Here is a 20,505-nt window from a genome sequence, read left to right as displayed (position 1 = left end):
GCCTGTCATGAGGTGGGGTCTTCCGGCTGCCAAGAGCAAGAGCGGTGGCATTGTAAGGATGAGATCTGGGTTATTTAGGGACCTGGCAGGTCAAGCCAGAGGTTTCCCAGGTGGTGCAGCAGCAAAGAATCTACCTGCAATGCAAGAGATGTGGGTTCAATCCCTGGGTTGGGAAGTTCCCCTGGAGAAGGAAATGGCAACTCACTCCAGGATTCTTGCCTGGAAAATTCCATGGAGAGAGCCAGGGGGACACAGTCCATGGGGGTCGCAGAGTCAGATACAATTGAGCACACACGCAGGTCAAGTCGGCTCAAGCCCAAGAATGCCTTTTATCATCACAAAGTAGATCCTTAAAGGCCCCAAGGGAAACAATTTTCTTAAGTCTTTCCTGTTCCCAGTAAGGGCCTATTTTCCTGCTAACCTCAGAGCTGCCCAGGGGAATAGCTGAACAGAAAGTGAAAGTCAAGTTGCTTAGTCTTGTCCGACTCTGCAACCCCATGGACTGTAGCCTACCAGGCTTCTCCGTCCACGGGATTTTCCAGGCAAGAGTACAGGAGCGGGTTGCCATTTCCTTCTCCAGGTTATCTTCACAACCCAGGGATCGAGCCCGGGTCTCCAGCATTGCAGGCAGACGCTTTACCCTCTGAGCCAGTGGGCCCCTAATGTTTCATGGCCTGACTGCCCGCACGCCTTGAAGTCTCGTCTTCAGACTTGCTACCGCCCTCTGTCCTTCTACTTGCATCATGCCCATCTGGGGCCAGTGCCCATGAGGCTCACTCCTGTTCTGCCCCTATGCAAACATGACTTGGAGGGCTCCTGGTGGCCCGTCTTCCTGGTGCATCAGGATGTAAGGTTCAGGAGAGCAGGGCCTTATATTCACCCCTGGCTCCCGCAGAAATTCAGCCTTTCTAGGCAATCAATTTGGGGATGGAAATTGACCAGAACCTGAAGAGATCGTAGTACCAAAGGTGCTGCAGAATCCCCAAGGAGGGTTGTGCCACTCAGACAGGGGAGGGAGGCCACCAGCAGGGGTGGGAGGGGGGCGGGGGCAATTCCTGGGGAAGGCCAGCTTCAGATTATGCAAAGTCAAGGCAGCAGGAAGTACAGCCAGCTGCTGGCCTCAGCGGGTTGCTAGCCCCAAAGCTTCACTCTTGGAGCAAATGAGGAAGTTTTAGTCCAGGCTCAGAAGCCACCCCAGTCCAAGATGAGGGTTTTTAGAATATTTCCTGCAGCTGTGGAAGTGTAATTAAAACCTACTTTAAGCTCAGTTGAGAGCAGAACACACACAGCAGCTGAGGGCTTTCGAGCCCTCCAGTAGGGAAGTCTGAAGCATCTCCTGCAATGGAAATTGGTTTTGGTTCTTGGATGGGACCCACTGTTCTCTGGTCAAACTGGTTTCTGGCTTTGAGTGTGGAGAACTGACAGCATTGCAATCACCTGGAAGTTCATGGGACCCTCTGGAGCTGGAGCCACTCTGGGTCAGGTCATCACCTTCCAAGTTGTCCACGGGGCGACAGCACCGCCTAGTGGCCATGTCGAGAGGCAGTGAGTCACTCAGGCGTGTCTGACTGCCACACCATGGACTGTACAGGCTCCTCCGTCCATCAGATTCTCCATGCAAGAATACCGGAGTGGGTTGCCATTCACTTCTCTAGGGGATCCTCCCGACCCAGGGATGAAACCTGGGTTTCCCTCACTGCAGGCAGATTTTTTACTGTCTGAGCCACCAGGCAAGGTGGTGGAACCGAGAAAAGCTCACACCCACCCCACCATTTAGGAAGAGAAGACAGAGCACGCCTGGTTCCTAGTAGTCAGCTGGCACTCACACCTCTTCCAACCCAGGTTGTGACTCCCGCAGGAGAGCTGCTTCAGTCTTTTGGTAAAAAAAAAAAAAAAATCGCTCAGAGACATAACAATGTATAACCACGCCTGACTGGCTTGTTTTATTGGAGAAGAGGACGTGGAGTTAACAATGTGAATGAAGACAGTTGGGACCTGAGGTTGGGAAGAACACCCTCCCCTCCCCATACAAGCCCACTGCCCCAAATAAAAAATAACCAACTATGGGAGAGCAGCCGAGACAGCGACTGGGGGGCAGGGGAAGGACCATGCGTGTGCTGGGAGGGCCCAGAGGCAGCAGCTGCACGAATGCGCGAGTGTAAGTCTCTGAATCTTCCACGTAGGTCTGTATAAATATATAGATACGCTGTTCGCTTGTCGCCCCTTCTCTTCCTTCTGTTCCGTGCTGCGTGCCGCGGTCCCAGCTCCTCTTTCCACATAAGGGCGAAGGGAAGGGGATGATGCGCAAGTCATCACCGGATGGCTATCAGACCCACATCCATCAGCTTCTGGATCTTCTGTGCTATCACAGGGTTCTTTAAGTGTCTGACAAAGAGGCAAAGTTATCTGAAATGAGACTTAACCCCTAAAAATTTTTACCTGCTCGCAGAGCAAGCCCCAGTGCAACCTGCCCTGGACACAACCAGCAAGAGGTGGTAAGGGGAGTCCTGGTGGAAACTGCCCTGTGGGAGAACCACACAGGCCTCCTCTGCCAGTGGCCGGAACCTGACCACTCTCACTGGAGATGAGCCCATGGACACAGTAAACTGAGACCTTTTCCCAGCAACACTGGTCTTTCTAACTAACCACTTAAGCCATTATTGCCAACAAAGCCCTTCCAGCTCACCACCACCTGCCAACCTTTTAACCGCGATTTAGACTATACACACGCCACTTAAGCAGATCACACTGCTGCCAAAGTTGTGCATTCTGTTTTTGTCCACCTTTTCCCTCCAAGGCCGTTACCCCCCCAGCTCGACTCACTCGCTGAGCGCCTGCGGGTCCTTCTGCATCTGCTCCAGGATGAGCCGCATGGCCGGGTCACTCATTATTTGCTGCACCTCCGGGTCGGCCATGGCCCGCCGCTTCACATCCTCGGGGCTGTCGTGTCGGTTGTACTGGGCCATCATGCAGCGCTGGTAACCATCTGCGGCCTCCTGCATTCAGGCAGGGCCAGAAGGGGAAAGCGTTAGCACTACCTGGCTCATTGCTGCAGCAGGTCCAAGGTAACAGGAGTCATTGAGGGGGAGGGCGAGAAGGAAGAATCAGAGAAAGGGAAGCAGGACAGAGATCCCTGAAGGCCAGGGCAGCCCCACCTTGCAGTTGGAGTCCAGGTCGAGTGCTTTCTGGTAGACATCCATGGCTTTCGTGTAGTCCTTCATCGCCTCCAGGGCAGCTGCTTTCCGAGTATAACCCTTGACTGGAGATGGAAAAGGACAGAGGTGAGGCATCACCCAGAACACACTTCCGCCTGCTTTCACCTCCTCTGAACACCATCACTCCTCAGCCTGACACTAGCTTCAAAACGTTATAACCTCCAAAGACACAAAGGCAGAGTATGCTCTCTCTTCTCAACCCTCTGGCCAGACAGGGGGCAGCGGAGCAGCACAGGAAGACACTTACTGAAGGTTGGCTCCAGCTGGATGCACTCCTCACAGTCCTAGGAAGGAAAAGCAGAAACGAATCAGGCTCATTCCTTTAGAGGAGTACCCCACAGCTGACTCATCACCTGGGATCACAAACCTAACTGTTCACCCAGGGCCATTACAGGACATGCGACTTTCGTTCTAGTGCCTCGTTTACTTATTTTTGGCTGCATGGGGTTTTCATTGCTGTGGCTTCTCTTCTTACAGAGCACAGGCTCTAAGGCATGTGGGCTCAGTAGCTGTGGTTTCTGGGCTCTAGAACACAGGCTCAATAATTGTGGTGCACTGGGTTAGGCGCTCTGCAGCATGTGGGACCTTCGTGGACCAGGGACTGAATCCATATCTCCTGCTTTGGCAAGTGGTTTCTTTACCACTAAGCCACCAGGGAAGCCCCTTATTTTTAAAACTTTATTAAAGTACAGTTGATTTACAGTGTTGGATTAGTTTCAGGTATACAGCAAAGTGAATTAGTTACACATATACAAATAATCGCTGTTTTTAAGATTCTTTCCCCATATAGGCCATTATAGAGTATGGAGTAGAGTTTCCTGTGTTACACAGAAGGTCTTTATTAGTTATCTTATATATAATAGTGTGTATATGCCAGTCCCAATCTTCCAATTTACTCCCCACCCCAGTACTTCTGTTAACTCTGGCCTCATGGTGATTCAACAGAAGGCCCAGATAAAGGAGAAAAGGAGAGCAGAGAAGCAAAATAAGGAGAACTTCAAGACACAAGAAACCAGATCCTGAACCATCTCACAAGGGAAGGGGTCTAGACTCCTTAGAAGGCTGATGTTAATGAGGGAAAAAACCCCGAAATGTAGGCAAACTTCTACTTCAAAAAATTAAAGAGGACAATGATCACCAGAGGAAATAAAAGGACCCTGATACTGACAAACTCCATAACTTTATTTTTAGACCAGTGAGGAAATCTGAATATGGCCTTAGCTTTGCTATTATTAGGTGTTAATAATGTTGTGAATGGATAAGGAGAGTCATTTTAGGAGATGTATGCTCAAAAACCTATGAGATCAGGTGTCAAAATGTATCATTTCCTTTCACAAACAGTTTTAGCAAGCGTCAGTGCTTATTGTTGAAAAATGAAGGAAAACACAGGTATTTTGTATACTTGTTTGATGTGTCTTCAAAACGTAAAATCACAGGACAAAGAACGCTATGAAGTGTGCCGTGCGCACTGTGGCCCAACCAACGGCTACTGAGGAGCCCGAAGACCAGAAGCGATCCTGCTGATTCTTTCCTCCCATTTTCAGTTTGGGAAAAGTCCTATGCCACCTCTCAGGTGATTAACAATGTTATTCTTTGCTTTGCAAACCAACTTGCTTTTGACATGGCCCTTGTGCAGTCCTTCCAGCAGCAGTGATGTCTCTAGGCTGGACAGACCCAAAAGATCTGGGTCATCAAACAAAAACCATCATGGACTCAGGTACTGGGGTCTCTAGATAGATCCAATTGCCAAGATGCACAGATTAGCTCGTGTTCAAGGGCGTGATGGAGAGGAACTCCTCCAGTGCTGAATACTGGCATACCTGACCATGTGCGATGTGACTTACAGCAGCAGACCCATATTACTGAGTACCGAAGAAAGGAGTGATGGTAAAGTTCCTACAGAAAGCGAGGCAGTTCACCCCCTCTCCCAAATTAAACACAGAACTGCAATACCTCCACTGCTGCACAACACCCGGAAGGACCGACACGAGGGGCAGACAGCTGTCTGTGCACCCACGCTCACAGCAGTGCCGCTGCGCACTGCCCGAAGCGGGGACAACCCAACCTCCACCGACGGGTGAACCGACGAACACACAGTGTGGGCTATCCACGCAACAGAACACCACTCGGCCACGAAAAGGAAACGCTGACACGCTACAACATGAACCCTGAAGATGCTATGCGAAGTGACACGAGCCAGGCACAAAAGGCCCAGTACTGTATGATCCCACTTACAGGAGGTCCCCAGAGTGATCAAAGTCAAAGACAGAAAATAGAGCAGTGGTTGCTAGGGGCTGGAGGAGAGGAATGGGGAGTTTAGTGTTTAGAAGATGCAGTTTCCACTTGGGAAGATGGAAAAGCTCTGCAGCAGAGGGTGGTGACGGCTGCACAACAGTGTGCACAGACTCCACGCCGCTCAACTGCACGTTTAAAACGTCAAAAAGGCAAAACAATTAACACATGAAGAAAGGCAACGGGAAGGAAAAAGGATCGACTTTCCCCAATACTTCCTACATGCGAAATAACACTACATGGGCCAGGACAGGGCACACACAGGCCCTGGACTTCCACAGTCTCATACACGTACCACCACCTCGAATCTATCATCAAAGCAAGAATGTCAAGCTGATGTTGACGAACACATGAAAAGAGGAAGAACACATTCCTCATGGACAGGTTACCCTGCCTTCACCTTGAGCGCCAGCTGGAACTCCAGGAGCTTGGTGTAGCAGGCAGCTCGGTTGCTGTACAGCTTGGCATCTTTGGGGTTCCGTTTGATGGCTTCCGTGTAGTGCTTCATGGCCTGGGGGTAGTCCCCTTTCTGAAAACACTCATTGCCTTTGTTCTTCTCCTCCAAGGCCAGGTCAGGGTTTATGTAGGCCAGCCGCTCTTGCTCCTTCAAGATTTTCTCTGCCTAAAAAAATTCTTGAAATAGTCATTTAAACTCATTCATAACACTGGGCTAATAAAAAGTCTGATTAGAATTTCAATTTTCAGAAAGTACTGCTTGGTGGTGATGGTTTAGTCACTCAGTCGTGTCCGACTCTTGTGACCCCACGGACTGTAGCCTGCCAGGCTCTTCTGTCCATGGAATTCTCCAGGCAAGAATCCCAGAGTGGGTTGCCATTTCCTTCTCCAGGGGATCTTCCTAATCAAGCAACTGAACCTGGGTTTCCTGCACTGCAGGTAGATTCTTTACCAACTGAGCTATGAGGTACTGCTGGTGAGATTTAATTTTGGGATTAATAATTTTATATTCCTTACACTATGTACAAACTACAAAGATATATTGTACAGCACAGAGAATAAAGCCAATATTTTATAACTTTAAATATACACTATAGTTAATAAGTTTTGAGTTGTTATACCACTGAAATGTTGTAAATCAACCTTACCTCAATTAAAGAAAAGAATTTTATATTTCTCATTATCAAGATATATATACTATGAAACAGAACAAATGGTATTGACATACACTTGGTACAAAGATATGCCTTATGTGAAAATGATGGATTAACAGCTCTTATTTTTCTGACCAATCTTTCTGTGAATAAAATCACCCCCCTACATAACTTGGTTGTACAAAGTAAGAAAAAATTTCATTTCAGTTCAGTCGCTCAGTTGTGTCCGACTCTTTATGACCCCATGGACTGCAGCACGCCAGGCCTCCCTGTCCATCGTCAACTCCTGGAGTCTACCCAAACTCATGTCCATCTAGTCGGTGATGCCATCCAACCATCTCATCCTGTCGTCCCCTTCTCCTCCTGCCTTCAATCTTTCCCAGCATCAGGGTCTTAATTTACAATAAAAACTACAACACTGTCAGTGCGCTGACCCTCAACAAATTTAAGGTCAAAACCCTGGCCGACTAAAAAAGACAGCAGAAAAACTGGGTTATTTCTATGTGTTGTCATCATTAACAGGGGACACGTCATATAAAATAACCAAAGACAACAAATTCATTACTAAATAAAAATGACTACAATAAATCGCGTTAAGAAAACATCCCTCATTCCCTACCCACCTGTTGGCATTTCTTGAGCACATCTGGGGTTCGGTGCTCTGCCAGAGACTTGTTGTAGAAATGGATGGCATCCTTGTACTTTTCTTCTTTGAAGTAAGAGTTGCCAATTCGTGCATAAGCTCTGACAAAGACACAAGGAAAAAGAATTTGCTAAGGGCAGAGCACAGACAAGGTCAGCCTCCGCAGAGGCAAAACATCTAGACACAAGGCCCACATCGTGCCCCCAGCACCACACCCTTCTAACGCCTTCTGTCTCAGCCCCTGCAGCCTCCTTTCCAGCCCCCTCCACATGCAGACACGGGACCCTCCCCATTACTCAAGGCACTCCAGGTCAAGCGTACTTGGCAATCTGTCGGTAGTCTTCTCGGTTTTCTCGCCCCACTTCAATGGCCTTCTCACAAAGCTCCCGGCATTGACCATAGTCACCCTTTTCGAAGTACACGGCTGCCAAGCAGAGGGTCAAGAAGGAAGAGTCAGCCCGTGCCTCTTCCGCGGGACCTTGGGAGCACTCCCACGCGCGTGCTGGGCCTAACCTGCTTGGTTGGTTATGTATGTCATGTTGGTGGGATCCAGGTCCTTGGCTTTGTCGTAGTGCTTCAAGGCCGTGTCAAAGTCCTTCTTCTTGTAGGCTTCATTCCCCAGCTCTTTTTCTCTCAGCGCCTAGAGGAGGTGCGGAAGGAGGAGGGCTGAGCACGTCTAACCCAGACGGCAAAGGGAGCCAGCGCCTGGGATGTCACAGGTACGCGCAGTACACACCCCCAACGAGGCTATGGGAAGCAGTTTTTCCACACCCAGAGGGGAGTATGGAAAACTGGTTTCCTCTCTTCCTCTGAGACACCCCCTTATCCCACCTACTCTCCTGGATTTTTGTCCGAAAGTGAGGGTTTCCTCAGAGAAGAAGAAATCCCCTCAGCTTGAAACAACCTGAGAGCGGACAACACAGCTCTGTGCTGGGTTTAACCCAAGAGGCTGAGCAAGTTCGGTCTCTCTCACGCGCAGTCTCTGGGTCCAAGCCACCAGGGAACGACGGCAGAGGGGTGAGGAGGAGCGGGAGGGACTGTCCTGGTGACAGGAGTCTGCAGCAGACTCACGACCACCCACACCGTAGGGCCTTTTTCCAGCTTTGAGACACCATGAGCAACCAACGCTTACCCATTTAACGGTACTAAATTTGGCAACAATCTGCTGTTCCCATTTATAAGAAGGGAAATAAAACCGTTCAGCACAGGCCTGCTGCTCTGAGAGACTGAAAGTTGTCCGCTAAGCCAGGAAACAGAAACATATGAGCTGACAGACAACATTCTTCTGGATCACAAGAACAAGGGCCACACACAGTTTTCAGGCTGACCCTGGCTGATGTCCACACTGCCAGAACCACGAGCCAGAACCACAGTGGCCGTGGGACCCTGTGGCAGACTCTGAGACACACAATTTCTATGGAACTGCTTGGTACATGCACCTTTTAACATATGAAACATTTTAATTATTAATAACAGTAATTTGACCACACACTGAGCACTCAAAAAACCAGCACAGCCATCCGAAGTCTAAAGATGGTCCTACCTGACATGTATTTCCAGCTACTAGGCAGTTTCTAAATGCATGATAGTAAAGTGTTCTAGAGAGACAGATACACACACACCAACCTGCTTCTTATTCTCTGGAAGATCTTCTTCCATTGGCTCTGGTTTTGTCTCCTTTTTGGGAGGAGGTGGTGGCGGAGGTGTTGCAACTTCCTCCTCTTCATCCATACTGCCCAGATCAACTCCGAGCAGGACGCTAAGAGTAGTCATGATCCGGGGATCTTGCAGTTTCCTAGTATTGGTTAAAAAAATGAAGAACAGCACTTAGTCTTCTCCACAACTGATCTTAAACCCCACTTACTGCTAAAGCTCAGATTACTGAATAGAAAAGATTCTTACCCATGGGAAGGTTGCTAGGTTCTGTACTACCCATGAGTTACAACTGTGGAATGCTCAACCCCTCAAAATTCCATATAAAATATGAGGTAACGCAGATGGGGTTTGTTTCTCGAGGCCAGCAGACACACAGGGGAATGAGTTACAGGTACACTCTGTCTGATCTCAGGTCAGAGGCACCCAGGCAGTCACAGACACCAGCACAAGATTTAGAGCTGATCTTTAGATTTGATGTGCTTTCAACCTTGAGTTTCCACTCCAACACACCAATAGAGAGGGCTATGTTGGGTTCTCACTATCAAGGCACATGTACCATGAAGCAGAATCAATGGTATTGACATACACTCGGCATAAAAACACGCCTCATGTGAAAATGTATGCCTGTGTATACAGAAAGGACAGAGCTGATGCCAGGTCAGCACTGCCAAGAGTGCAGTGAAGGTGGGGAGGGGCAGAACAAGCCCCCCAGATTACTCTAATACGTGATCCCCCCGACCCTTTCTAGAAATACAAATAAGCAATAAAGCAGTAAACTCTGACTCCTCTTTGGAGGGAAAAAACAAAGGCAGAAACCCCAGTCTGGTCTAGGGAACCCCTGCACAGGGTCCTAGGAAGAAACCACAACAGTTGTGTTTGTTTCTAGAGACAAACCTGCCGCCTTGAACTTACGTGCCCAGGTCGGACGGCTTGTTCCGCAGCTGCTCGATCAGTTCCCGGTAGGTAGGGTCTGCGAGCAGAGTCTTGGTCCTGGGATCACTCTCCAACTTCTGGTACAGATTAGGCATGTTGAAAGGGTTCATGAATTTCCTTTCTGTTTTGAATAAAGAAAAGCGTACCACCAGGAAGTCGGTTACTGTGCCCCTGTAGCCTACTAAACCAACACTGGGGGTGGGGGGAGCCTCAACACTACTCAAGCATAAAACAGCAGTCAACAACAGGGGCAGGGCAGTGTTCTGGGGTCTACCTGCCAGCCGGGCCTCCATATTCTGTAAACCTTCTTTGAGCTGAGGATTGTTTGCTTCATGTTTTAAACCCTCCTCATAGGTTTGCTTGGCTTCTTCAAATCGGTTTAAAAATTCAAGAGCCGCTGCTTTTCGTGAATAGCCCTTAAACCAGCAAAGAAAGATAAAAAATAAAAGACACCCAGAGGTAAATTCCAAAGATGAAGTCAAAACAATCTACTTTACAACTCATAGAACAAAACGGGTATTCACGAGAAGGCCACAAAACAAACCAACAAACAGGAAGAGGACCAGGACACAACGGTAGTATCTGTCGACCCTGCAGAACACGGCCGCTTCAGCCCAGTTCATCTCACGACGCCAAGTGCTGTGAGCTTCTAGAGCAGTTTTCTCTTAGTACAGAAAGTAAAACATGTCTTAACTAACAGTACCTCAGATCTGACAAAACATGTCACCACTCTGAGGAACATTCTAACAGGCAGAAGACCGGGGAGAGGGCAGTAACCAACTCCTGAGTCTCTCAGGACAGGTGGCCAGGCAGGCCAGAGCTACCCCAGAGGAGCTTCCGGGCTCCTGAAAAGCCCCCTTCACGCGGCTTACCTTGCCCCAGTCAGGCTTCAGGTCAACGGTCTTGCAGCCATCCTCGTAAGCCTTCTGGTAGTCTCCCTTCTTGGCATAGGCCGCGGAGCGATTGCTGTAGAGCACATGGTTCTGGGGGTCTAGCTTAATGGCTTCGGAGTAGCACTGCAGCGCATCGTCAATGTTGCCGGCACTCAGGGCCTTGTTGCCCTTCTCTTTGAGCTCATTTACCTGAGAAGAGAGGAACAATACAGTTTCTCCCCATGAAATTCTTCTTTAGTCCCTATTTCTTAAGTGACACTCATTCCTTTCTGTAGTTGTTGACTAACTGGTTACTTTACACATCAGAAAAAACAAATCACAGATTAACTAATTTACAGTTCTCACGCCTGTGGGAAACAGCAAGGAAAAAATAAAGTAACAAGGAAGAAGCGGCCTGTCGCTGCTCTTTGCTGGCTCCCCTGGGGATTAACAACTCCAGCCACTCTTCCAAAAGTCTCAACTTTGAGCTGAAGAAGCCACTCTAGGACATATGCATGAATGCCTTTTGTAGAAAAAGAAATTTCTTTCCTTTGGATTTCCAGAGTTCAAATGATAAACTGAACACAGGCCTAGTTGAAGAGGGAGCTTCCTCACTGAAGAGGGAGCCAGGAACACAGAGGACTGAGCACGCACTGGTACACGCTCCAGCAACCTGCGGGCGCCAGGATGGCCTTCAGGAGCATCAGGACGCTCACCAAGCACCAGAGAACAATCTGTTTCCATTGGTAGATGTCACAACACGGCAGACTGTGGCTGTTTCTTAACAGGTAAAAATGCAGCTAGGATAAAAACCAGTTTTTGTCATGTTTAAATATTAAACACACTTAAACAAGTGAAGGGGCTGCCCTGGTGACTCAGTGGTAAAGAATCCACCTGCAGTGCAGGAGAGGAGGATTCGACCCCTGGGTTGGGAAGATCCCCTGGAGAAAGAAACCGCAACCCAGTCTTGCCTGGAGAATCCTATGGACAGAAGAGTCTGGCCGGCTACAGTCCATGGGGTGGCAAGAGAGTCGGACACGATTTAGTGACTAAACAGCAACAAAACCAATGGAAGGAGGATAAAGCAGCACTGCTGCAGTTCCATTCCCTCCTCTCTCAAATACCCAGAACCGAAACAGCAGGAGCACACTGAGAGGTTTAACTGGTGTGAAATGGACCTTGGCCGTATCAGAACAGGCTTCTAATTAAAAGGCTTCTCCAAATTGGACTTCCCTGGTGGCTCAGATGGTAAAGCGTCTGTCTACAATGCGGGAGACCTGGGTTCAATCCCTGGGTCGGGAAGACTCCCTGGAGAAGGAAATGGCAACCCACTGCAGTACTCTTGCCTAGAAAATCCCATGGACGGAGGAGCCTGGTGCAGCTACTGTCCATGGGGTCACAAAGAGTCGGACACGATTGAGAGACTTCACTTTCACTTTCTCCAAATCAGGGAGCCCAACAAGAGGGGAGGACCACCCCTCAAACGCCCACACATTGGTCAGAACAGCCGTGTCACTCAGGACACAATCCATTCTTTCCTGGTATGCCCATCCAGTGTACGGATGCAAGAAAGAATTCTGTGAGAAATGACTTCGGAACCCTGAGGTACACCAAATGGGACCCTCCACTAGCCAGAAAAATCTTAAGACAACCTCCAAGAGGAAAAAGGAGAGACTACCAAATTTAACCGGCAAGGAAAAAAATCTTAGAATATAGAATGCAGGCCGGAAGGTGAGAAGTTAAAAAACTCAGATAGTTTCACGAGGCAGCTGACAATACCTTGGTGACATTCTTGCCTATCCTACAGAACATTTTCCAAACTGAGCACACCTTTCCTGTAAGCAGGAAATCAGCATCAAGTGGATGGAGAAGGAAATGGCAACTCCACTCCAGTGTTTTTACCTGAAAAACCCCATGGACAAAGGAGCCTGGCAGGCAACAGTCCATGGGGTTGCAAAGAGTCCAGCGTGACTTAGCGACTAAACAAGATGATTGCGTGCTAAAAATGTGAAGTGCGTGCATTTGAACTGATAAATTTATATCAACTGACACATAATGCATACAGTTGTATGCCTGTATGTGGTCAAATTTTAAGTTTTATCACTGTGAGATTTTATTTGAAAGGTAGTTTAAAAAAACCACAATTTTACACACTCAAAATTTCTCCAATTTGAGTATTTCCTAGAACTGAAACATGCATCTAAGAGGGAAAAAAAGGTTACATACTGAATGGATGCAGGACAGCGGGTTGTAACACACCTGGCCGCCCTGTACAATGGGCCTGTAAACTGCAGTCCCTGAGTTCACTCACTCAGTCTACCTGCATGCACACTTCTACTATGGGCAAGTGCGATAAAGCAATATTTTTTCCCCGTATTTTGATAACTTCGGGATGAGCGCTCTTCTTGAATTTAAAATCAGTTTCTTGTCTGTATCACAGTCTATTCAATCCCAGACACAATTTAGTTATCTTGAGGGTGCGAAATGTTTAAACTCTCAGTTTCCACTCTAATTTTTTAAAAATTTAGCAAAGAAGCTCCAGATTTAGCTAAAGGGAGCAATAGGTATACCAGGGTAAAAGATTCAGTTTTGTAGATCACACCAATAAAAACTCCGAGCTGTTCCTCCTCCTCCCCTCAATCAACCATTACAGCCCAATAACAGGTTCCAATTCAATAAAACCTCTCTAGGAGTCTCACAAGCCTCAGGCCACAGAGGACACAATTAACTCACAGAGAGTAACCCACAACAGCCTCAAACTCAGCCTCCCAATAACGCTGAACGAAGTCAAACAACTTACTTCTCTCTGCTTAACTATATACTTGAAATTTCCTTCAGCAACCAAATTCCTCCTCGCGCAATTAAAACCCCACGTTTTAGAAGAACCAGTCGTCGGTCAACTCTTGAATCACACACACACAAAGAAAAAACGAAGAGAGGGAGGTGCTGCACATATGATTTGTAAAACCCTGGCAGAGATGAAATTCATTCCAAGGACTTCTGTTGCACCCTCTCCTTTCCCGAATCAGGCTAAGAAGTCGGCCTGCTGCTCATCATACCTTCACTCAACACTCTTCCACCCCGGCCGTCCATGCAGAGAAGTAGGGTTTCCCCGCAACTGGCCACCGAGTCCATCAGCTACTTGCAGTGTATTCCCGTCCCCGCGTTCCTCCAAGTTAACTAGGGCCAAGTCCTGGGTAACCTCTTTGCAATCTCAGATCTCTCTCCCAGAAGACGAATTCCCAGAGGTTGACCTGATCCCTCTCGCCTTTCGCAAGGCCCCTCGCCCACCTCCAGCCCTCCAAACACCGCGGGCGCCATCCCCTGCTCAGCCTGGACCCAAGTCCTGGGAGGCCTCAGGGGCCCAGCCGCGGCTCTTCTTCCCGCCGCGGGCCGGACTTAAGCCGAACTGGTGCGTCCCCCGGCCCATCTCGCCGAGTCGACTGGCGACGGGCACTGAGGCGACCCCGCGCTCCCCGCCGCCAGGCCTCACTCCCCGTCCGCCCGCCGCGGCCCTCACGCCCTCGCCTTCCCAGCGGCTCCGCCGACCCCGGCCCCCGCCCGGCCACAACAATCGGGCGCCCGCCCCGCCCCTCCACCCGGGGCCCAGCCTTGGCGGGTGCCAGAGCGACCACGGGCCTCAGCCTGCCCCTCCCCCTTCACCTGCTCCATAGCCCAGTCCGGAACCCCGTTGAATAGACTCCGTCGGCTCCGCGTTCCCAACCGCACGCGCCGCCTTCTGGAACCTACTAGAAGCTGCCGGGACCCCCAGATCCCGCCTCTTCCTCGCCGGCTCACTGGTCGCTTTCCTCTAGGGGGCTTTCTATGGTTTCCTCCCATTGGCTTGAAGTCTAGCCCATCATCTTTGCTTCTTTGTCATTGGACAGTGGGGAGAGTCCTGCCTCCCCCGCGTTTCGAGACTGGACGTTGCTCTGAAAGCCCCACCCATCATATACTCTATGATTGGAGGGAGGGGCGGACCTCTGCGGCACCTATTGGTCACTTAGCCCGCCAATCATGGCCGCGCTGGCCGCGCCCATTGGTCCTATTCTTTCTGGAAATTTCCACCTCTCCCATTGGGCTGACAGACTCCGTGACAGAACCGCCTTCAGATTTAAAAAATTTCAATTGGTCGGTGAGTTGCAGACACTTTACTCTGATAGGTTTCAATTGCTGCCCTTCAAAGAGCAGGGTAGGGTTTTTACAGCCGCGGTGGGTTATGGGAGTCTGAGGCCACAGACACGCTTTGCGGTGGTCGTTTCTGAGGTTGCGGGTTTGGTGGGTCCGCCCGGGCCACTTCTTCCGTCGGTCTGCGGCGAGTCAGTCTGAAGCAGTTCGCGTCTATCCGGCGGCATTGAGTCTTGGTCCTTCGCCGGAGTGTCAGGCTTAGGAGTCCCAGCCAGTGGGGGTGACCGTTTGGATCGGCCTCGGGAGCGCACCCTGGCCCGTCCCTGAATCCCAATATTGGGTTCTGGGTGTCCCGAAATCCCGCGTGATGGTGAAGGCGCTGGGGCTTAGGTAGGACAGGCTCGGAATTTCATCTTGGCCGATCTCCTCGGTGGAGACGTACACCCTCGCTGAACCTCTCGGGTAGAGGGCCGTGGTGTGGGATCGTTCACATTCGTGCAGTAGAGTTTTTAGCCGTTAATGAAGGGTCTCTGCCTCCGTTATTCGCAGGTAAAGGGATGAAGGAAACAAAAGACCTCACTGAGGTGCTTGATCACCTACTGGCGGCGTCCTGGGCGGTTCTTAAAATCGTTGCCCTCTTGCGAAAGGCAGGACAGGTACCTGCAGAGAAACAGAAAAGGCTAGAGCGTCAGAGAGACATGATTTCGCTCTGGGCCAGTGTGGTTCACGGAACAAAGGCCGTGTATGTCTGGGGTCTAGAGGGAGCTTGGGTGAGGGTCTTAGGCATTGCTGCGCCCGCCCCACCTCCCCACCCCCAGCTGGGTAATGCCATCCCTTCCCTGTGTTTTAGCTGCCCTTTATGCCAATAGGTTGTCACAGGGTCCTCTTCCATCCCAGCTCTGTGACCCCCTTCTCAGACATTGCAACCTAGGTCGCTGCAGATCGCATGCCTCCCTTGATAACCCCCTCCCTTGCTTGGACCTTTGGAAGCTTTTAGACTGGGGATCAGGGCCTACGTGACAGGCCTACTTTTCCCATCTGTTCTTTGCCTGTCCCCCACCTTCAGCACCAAACTCCAGGCACACTCTTCGTCTGTTCCTTGAGCTGGGTGGGCTCCTTTATTTTGGGCCTGCCTGCAAGATGTTTCCTCTGCTGGCATCCCCCTTCCACCAACTCTGCCAGGTCTCGCAGGCTAATAAGAGCTGTCAAGGTTCTCTGGCGACCTGCTTGCAAGCAGCTCACTCATTTCTGTCCGCCAGTTTATTTGCTTTCACTACTCCATGGGCCACACGTGTCCTACAGCAGCAACTTTGGTATCCATCCATGGCATATTTTGTAGGGCCTACAAGGGCCTTGTGTCTATTTTCGTTTATATTCTTGTCTTCCATGTAGGTTATACAGTGTCTTGCACCTAGCTTAATTAATCAAATATGCCCTGTAGTGTTTTAGGTATAATTGTGGGCACTGGGGAAGTGCAGTGAGGAATTAAAAAATCACTGTTTTGTAGTGCTCATTTTAGTGAGAGAGATAAGCTAAAAAAAAAAAGTTTGCACGTAGAACCTGCAGTAGAGACAGAGCACTGGGCAAGTGGGCAAGTGGGCAGTGTTGCATTTTCAGCAGGGGGACCAGATCAGACCCCAGTGAGAAGCTAATACTTGAGAAAAAACCTGAGGAAGTGAAAGAGTGAGATTCATGGAACTCCTAGGGAAGAAACTTGCCGATCAGAGGGAACGTCAAATGCAAAGGCCTTGGGGTAGCCAGAATGGCAGGGGTAGGAAGGAGGGGCGACTAGAGGAACTAGGGGTGGGCAGGAGACCCTGCAGTATGAGATGGCGTTGTGTTCACTTTGGAACATGCCAGCGGATTTTGAGCAGGAAAGGGATGTGATCTGACAGGTTTATCAGGATCCCCCTGACTGCTGTGTCAGTGATGAGGCTGAAAGCCCAGGGGACCTCCTAGTTGGCCGTGGCAGGATTCCAGGAAAGCTGTGATGGTGCCGTGGGCCAGGTGGGAGCAGAATTTGGGTGAGAAAAGTGGGATTAGGAATGCATTTTGGAGGTGCTGACAGGGTCTGTTCATGTAATGGATGCAGGGCATAAAGGAAGGCGGTTAACTCCAAGGCGTTTGCCCGCCTACCTGCTAAGTTAAATCTGTCAACAAGAGCCTGCCTTTCTTGGCACAGTGCCCAGACCACCACACTCCTGCCGGTCCCAATGCTGCCCCCCAGCCTGGCTCGTCCTCCAGCGCTTGAGGCCCTTCGAGGCCTTCCATCATCTCCCCCACAGCCTCTCTCCAGGCTTCTCTCCCGTCCCTCCTTCTCTCTGGCCTGGCCTTTGCTGTCTCATATCCTGTTTGTACGATTGTGTGTGTGGCACACTGCTCTGGGTACAGGGGCTCTAGAGTGAGCAGGGCAGGCCTCAGCTGCAGGCTCTGCACAGGTGAACCTTGTCTTCCAGTGGGGGAGACAGGTGGTACTGTAACTCACCAGCTGTGTGACTTTTGGCAGTCTGCTTAACTTCTCCATGCTTCAGTTGCTTTCATTTTAAAGTGTGGATGGACAAGTTTCAGTGTCAGAGTAGTGAGGACTGAATGATTTCATATTTATAAAGCTGACAACAGTGCCTGATGGCAGAATACGTACCATAAGCATTTGTTAAAAAAGTAGATGCACAAATGAAGATAATTCTGGAGTGGTGAATGCTACATAAAGAAAACAAAAAGATAAAGAGTAGTTACCAGGGAGGCAGGGAAGGAGGGCCCAGCAGTTGCTGCTTAGTAAAAGCCCCAAACCAGGGACAGAGTTCAAGACAGGGCAGTAGGAACTGCAAAGGCCCTGAGGCTGAAACAAACCTGGAATTTTCCAGGAACCCAAGGAAGGCTTTTCTCTGCTCTCGTATCCTTTGTCTGTAAATAGAGAAGCCAATGGTTTCCCAAGGTCACAATGAGAATTAAACAAAATTAACCCATGCTTGTTTTCTCAGACCTGAAACATAAAACTTTGAGAGCCCTCTTTCAGAAAAGAAAACTAAAATACAGTAAAAAAAAAAAAAGTATAGAACTTTAGAAGGGGTGCAAATGAGGGACCCTGAGGTCCTTATGCAGTGTCATGGTAAAGCCATTCTGAACATTAACATTTCCACCAGTTCAGGCTTCAAATTTCTTAGTGAACTCAGCTCTCCCCCAGGGTCCAGGAGGCAGTGATGGGGGCCAGCTGGCCAGGGTTCCCTTCCCCAGGTCCCTGGAACTCAAGCAGAAGCTCCACCGCAGCAGGCGTCCTGGCCCTTGACGACGATGCCCGATGCTTCAGTGACTCATGCTGCTATTTTTGGTGCTGCTGCTCTCAAGGTGGGGAGCAAGACGGCAAGGGCTGAATCTGGAGTCAACGCTGAGGCTGTAAATCCTGCAGCGAACTAGAGACAGAAGGAGTCACCGTGTACAACCAAATTCTCTGCAGAGCAAATTCTTAGTTTTAAAGTTCTCCCAGAGGACTTGCCTGGTGGTGCTGGGGTTAAGACACCACACTTTCACCGCAGCTCAAGTTGGTTTCATCCCTGGTTGCAAACCTAAGATACCACATACCATGAGGCGCAGCCAACAAAAAAGCTCTCCCAATATCAGGAAAAGCAGCTGGAGGACAGGAAGCTAGGCCTGGGAGCGAGGAGAGGGGCGGGGGTAGGGCTTGGCTCAGAACTCTGGGGTCTGTAGAGCGTGGGAGTTTCGTTTTTATAAGCACTTTCGCTGTTGGAGTGGAAACTTAAGACAACTTTGAGTTTCCTTCTCCACAGGAGAATCAAGTTCCATTCTGGGTTCTGAGAAATTCCTAAAGAATATTTTCATTTCCCGTTTAACTGAGTGATTGCTACTTTCAGCTACCCACTAACACAAGTCCTGAATAGCAGGAAAAGTGTGGGGAGAATAAAGTGCTATAGAGTTCTGCTCAATTCAGTGAACTCACAGAGCCAGGAATTGTGCCAGACACTTCAAGGAATAAAATGATGGTAATTATTATCTAATAAGTATTCATCAGAGAGCCCCAGAGCCCAGTCCTGGACCTTGCTGTCCACGGGCCATCCCAGGGTGAGCTCCGCCAGCCTCGTGGCTATAAATACCATCTTGGATGACTCCCACGTTTCTATCTTCAGATCAGATCTGTTCCCAGTTCCACACTTGTCTACCCAGCTGCCTCCTCGACGTCTCCGCTTGGATGGCAAATGGACTTTGCAATGTGTTCAAATCAGAGCTCCAAACATGCTCCCCTGAAGCTGTTCTTCCCTTGACTTCCCTCTTGTCAGTGGCCTCACTATTCTTGGGCTGGTTCACGCTGAAAACGTTGGAGGTGTCCTTGACTCCCGTCTTTTACAGCCACGTCCATTTCAGCAAAGTTTGTCAGGGTTCGACAGGGACCCTTCTGCAAGTTCCCATCCGTCTCCTGGCTTTGGGAAGGGGAAGGGCGGGTTGGCTTCCTGAGCAGGTAGGTGGCCAGAGGCAAAAGGGACCGCTGGCTGGGGCTCCCAGGTCATATCCAGGCCTCCCACATGAGATGCTGCTTCCAGTGGGTGGGGCCTATGATTGGTTGCTGCCGTGGGCACTCAGGCCTAGGACCTAGTCCACGCGTGTTAAGTTTGGTGAGTGAATAAACGGAGCTGATCATCTGTCTACTCTCTCATGGGGCCCTCCGCCTCTCCCAGGGAGGCTCTCTGACCTTGCCCCCTCTAGGCTTCCTTGCTCCCGATTCTCTCACCCTTCTCTAGGTCTGAACAGTGGGTCTGTTCAGATTCAAACGTGCCAGTGCCACTATCTTCTTTCCAACATCTGTTTCTTGAGAAATAACAAGTGGTGCAGAGTGTGAGCATGGGGAAAGCAGCCCTCTCATATCCTACTGATGGGAAGTAACACTGAGTAGCATCTATTTAAAGTACAGAAAGCAGCTTCAGGCTTACAGATTTCTCCCGCCTGGGCCTAGCCTGGTGGCACAAGGAAGTATTTTGTTGTTCAGTCACCAAGTCCTGTCCGACTCTTTGCTACCCCCTGGACTGCAGCCCCGCACACTGGAAACAGGAAGAATTCCCTGGTGGCTCAGACGGTAAAGCGTCTGCCCACAATCCGGGAGACCCAGGTTCATTCCCCGGGTCGGGAAGATCCCCTGGAGAAGGAAATGGCAACCCACTCCAGTATTCTTGCCTAGAAAATCCCACGGATGGGGGAGCCTGGTGGGCTACAGTCCATGGGGTCGCAAAGAGTCAGACACGACTGAGCGACTTCATGGACTGCAGCACACCAGGCTTCCCTGTCCCCCACCATCTCCCAAGGATTGCCCAAGTTCATGTCCATTGAATCAGTGATGCCATCCAACCATCTCATCCTCTGTCACCCCCTTCTCCTCCTGCCCTCAGTCTTTCCCAGCATCAGGGTATTTGCCAACAAGTCAGCTGTTCACATCAGTTGGCCAAAGTATTGGAGCTTCAGCTTCACCATCAGTCCTTCCAGTGAGTATTCAGGGTTGATTTCCTTTAGAATGGGCTTCCCCAGTAGCTCAGCTGGTAAAAAATTCACTTGCAATGCAGGAGACCCTGGTTTGATTCCTAGGTTGGAAAGATCCATTGGAGAAGGGATAGACTACCCATTCCCAGTATTCTAGGGCTTCTATGGTGACTCAG

General features: G+C 49.9%; 1 protein-coding gene and 1 long non-coding RNA gene across 2 annotated transcripts; both read right to left on the bottom strand.

Annotated features, from left to right (window-relative positions):
- Positions 1–1,913: 1,913 nt before the first annotated feature.
- STIP1 (stress induced phosphoprotein 1) lies at positions 1,914–14,539 on the bottom strand. Its single transcript, XM_006050858.3, has 13 exons — positions 14,384–14,539; positions 10,721–10,930; positions 10,123–10,264; positions 9,828–9,969; positions 8,886–9,054; positions 7,773–7,899; positions 7,581–7,683; positions 7,240–7,360; positions 5,908–6,129; positions 3,463–3,499; positions 3,156–3,259; positions 2,824–2,996; positions 1,914–2,385 (listed from the first exon to the last, which is right to left on the bottom strand). The coding sequence occupies exons 1-13, from the start codon at positions 14,390–14,392 to the stop codon at positions 2,313–2,315; spliced, it is 1,632 nt and encodes a 543-aa protein (XP_006050920.2). The 5' UTR covers positions 14,393–14,539; the 3' UTR covers positions 1,914–2,312.
- An 831-nt stretch (positions 14,540–15,370) lies between these two features.
- LOC112585207 lies at positions 15,371–18,676 on the bottom strand. The gene is made up of 3 exons (XR_003109647.2): positions 17,699–18,676; positions 17,490–17,548; positions 15,371–15,508 (listed from the first exon to the last, which is right to left on the bottom strand). It is a non-coding gene; the product is annotated as an uncharacterized LOC112585207 (long non-coding RNA).
- Between the last annotated feature and the right edge of the window lie 1,829 nt (positions 18,677–20,505).

This window comes from Bubalus bubalis, chromosome 5, assembly GCF_019923935.1.
Source record: "Bubalus bubalis isolate 160015118507 breed Murrah chromosome 5, NDDB_SH_1, whole genome shotgun sequence".
Classification (NCBI taxonomy): Eukaryota; Metazoa; Chordata; class Mammalia; order Artiodactyla; family Bovidae; genus Bubalus; species Bubalus bubalis.
The sequence above is the reverse complement of the archived record's forward strand: the minus strand, read 5'-3'. Positions and strand labels throughout refer to the sequence as shown.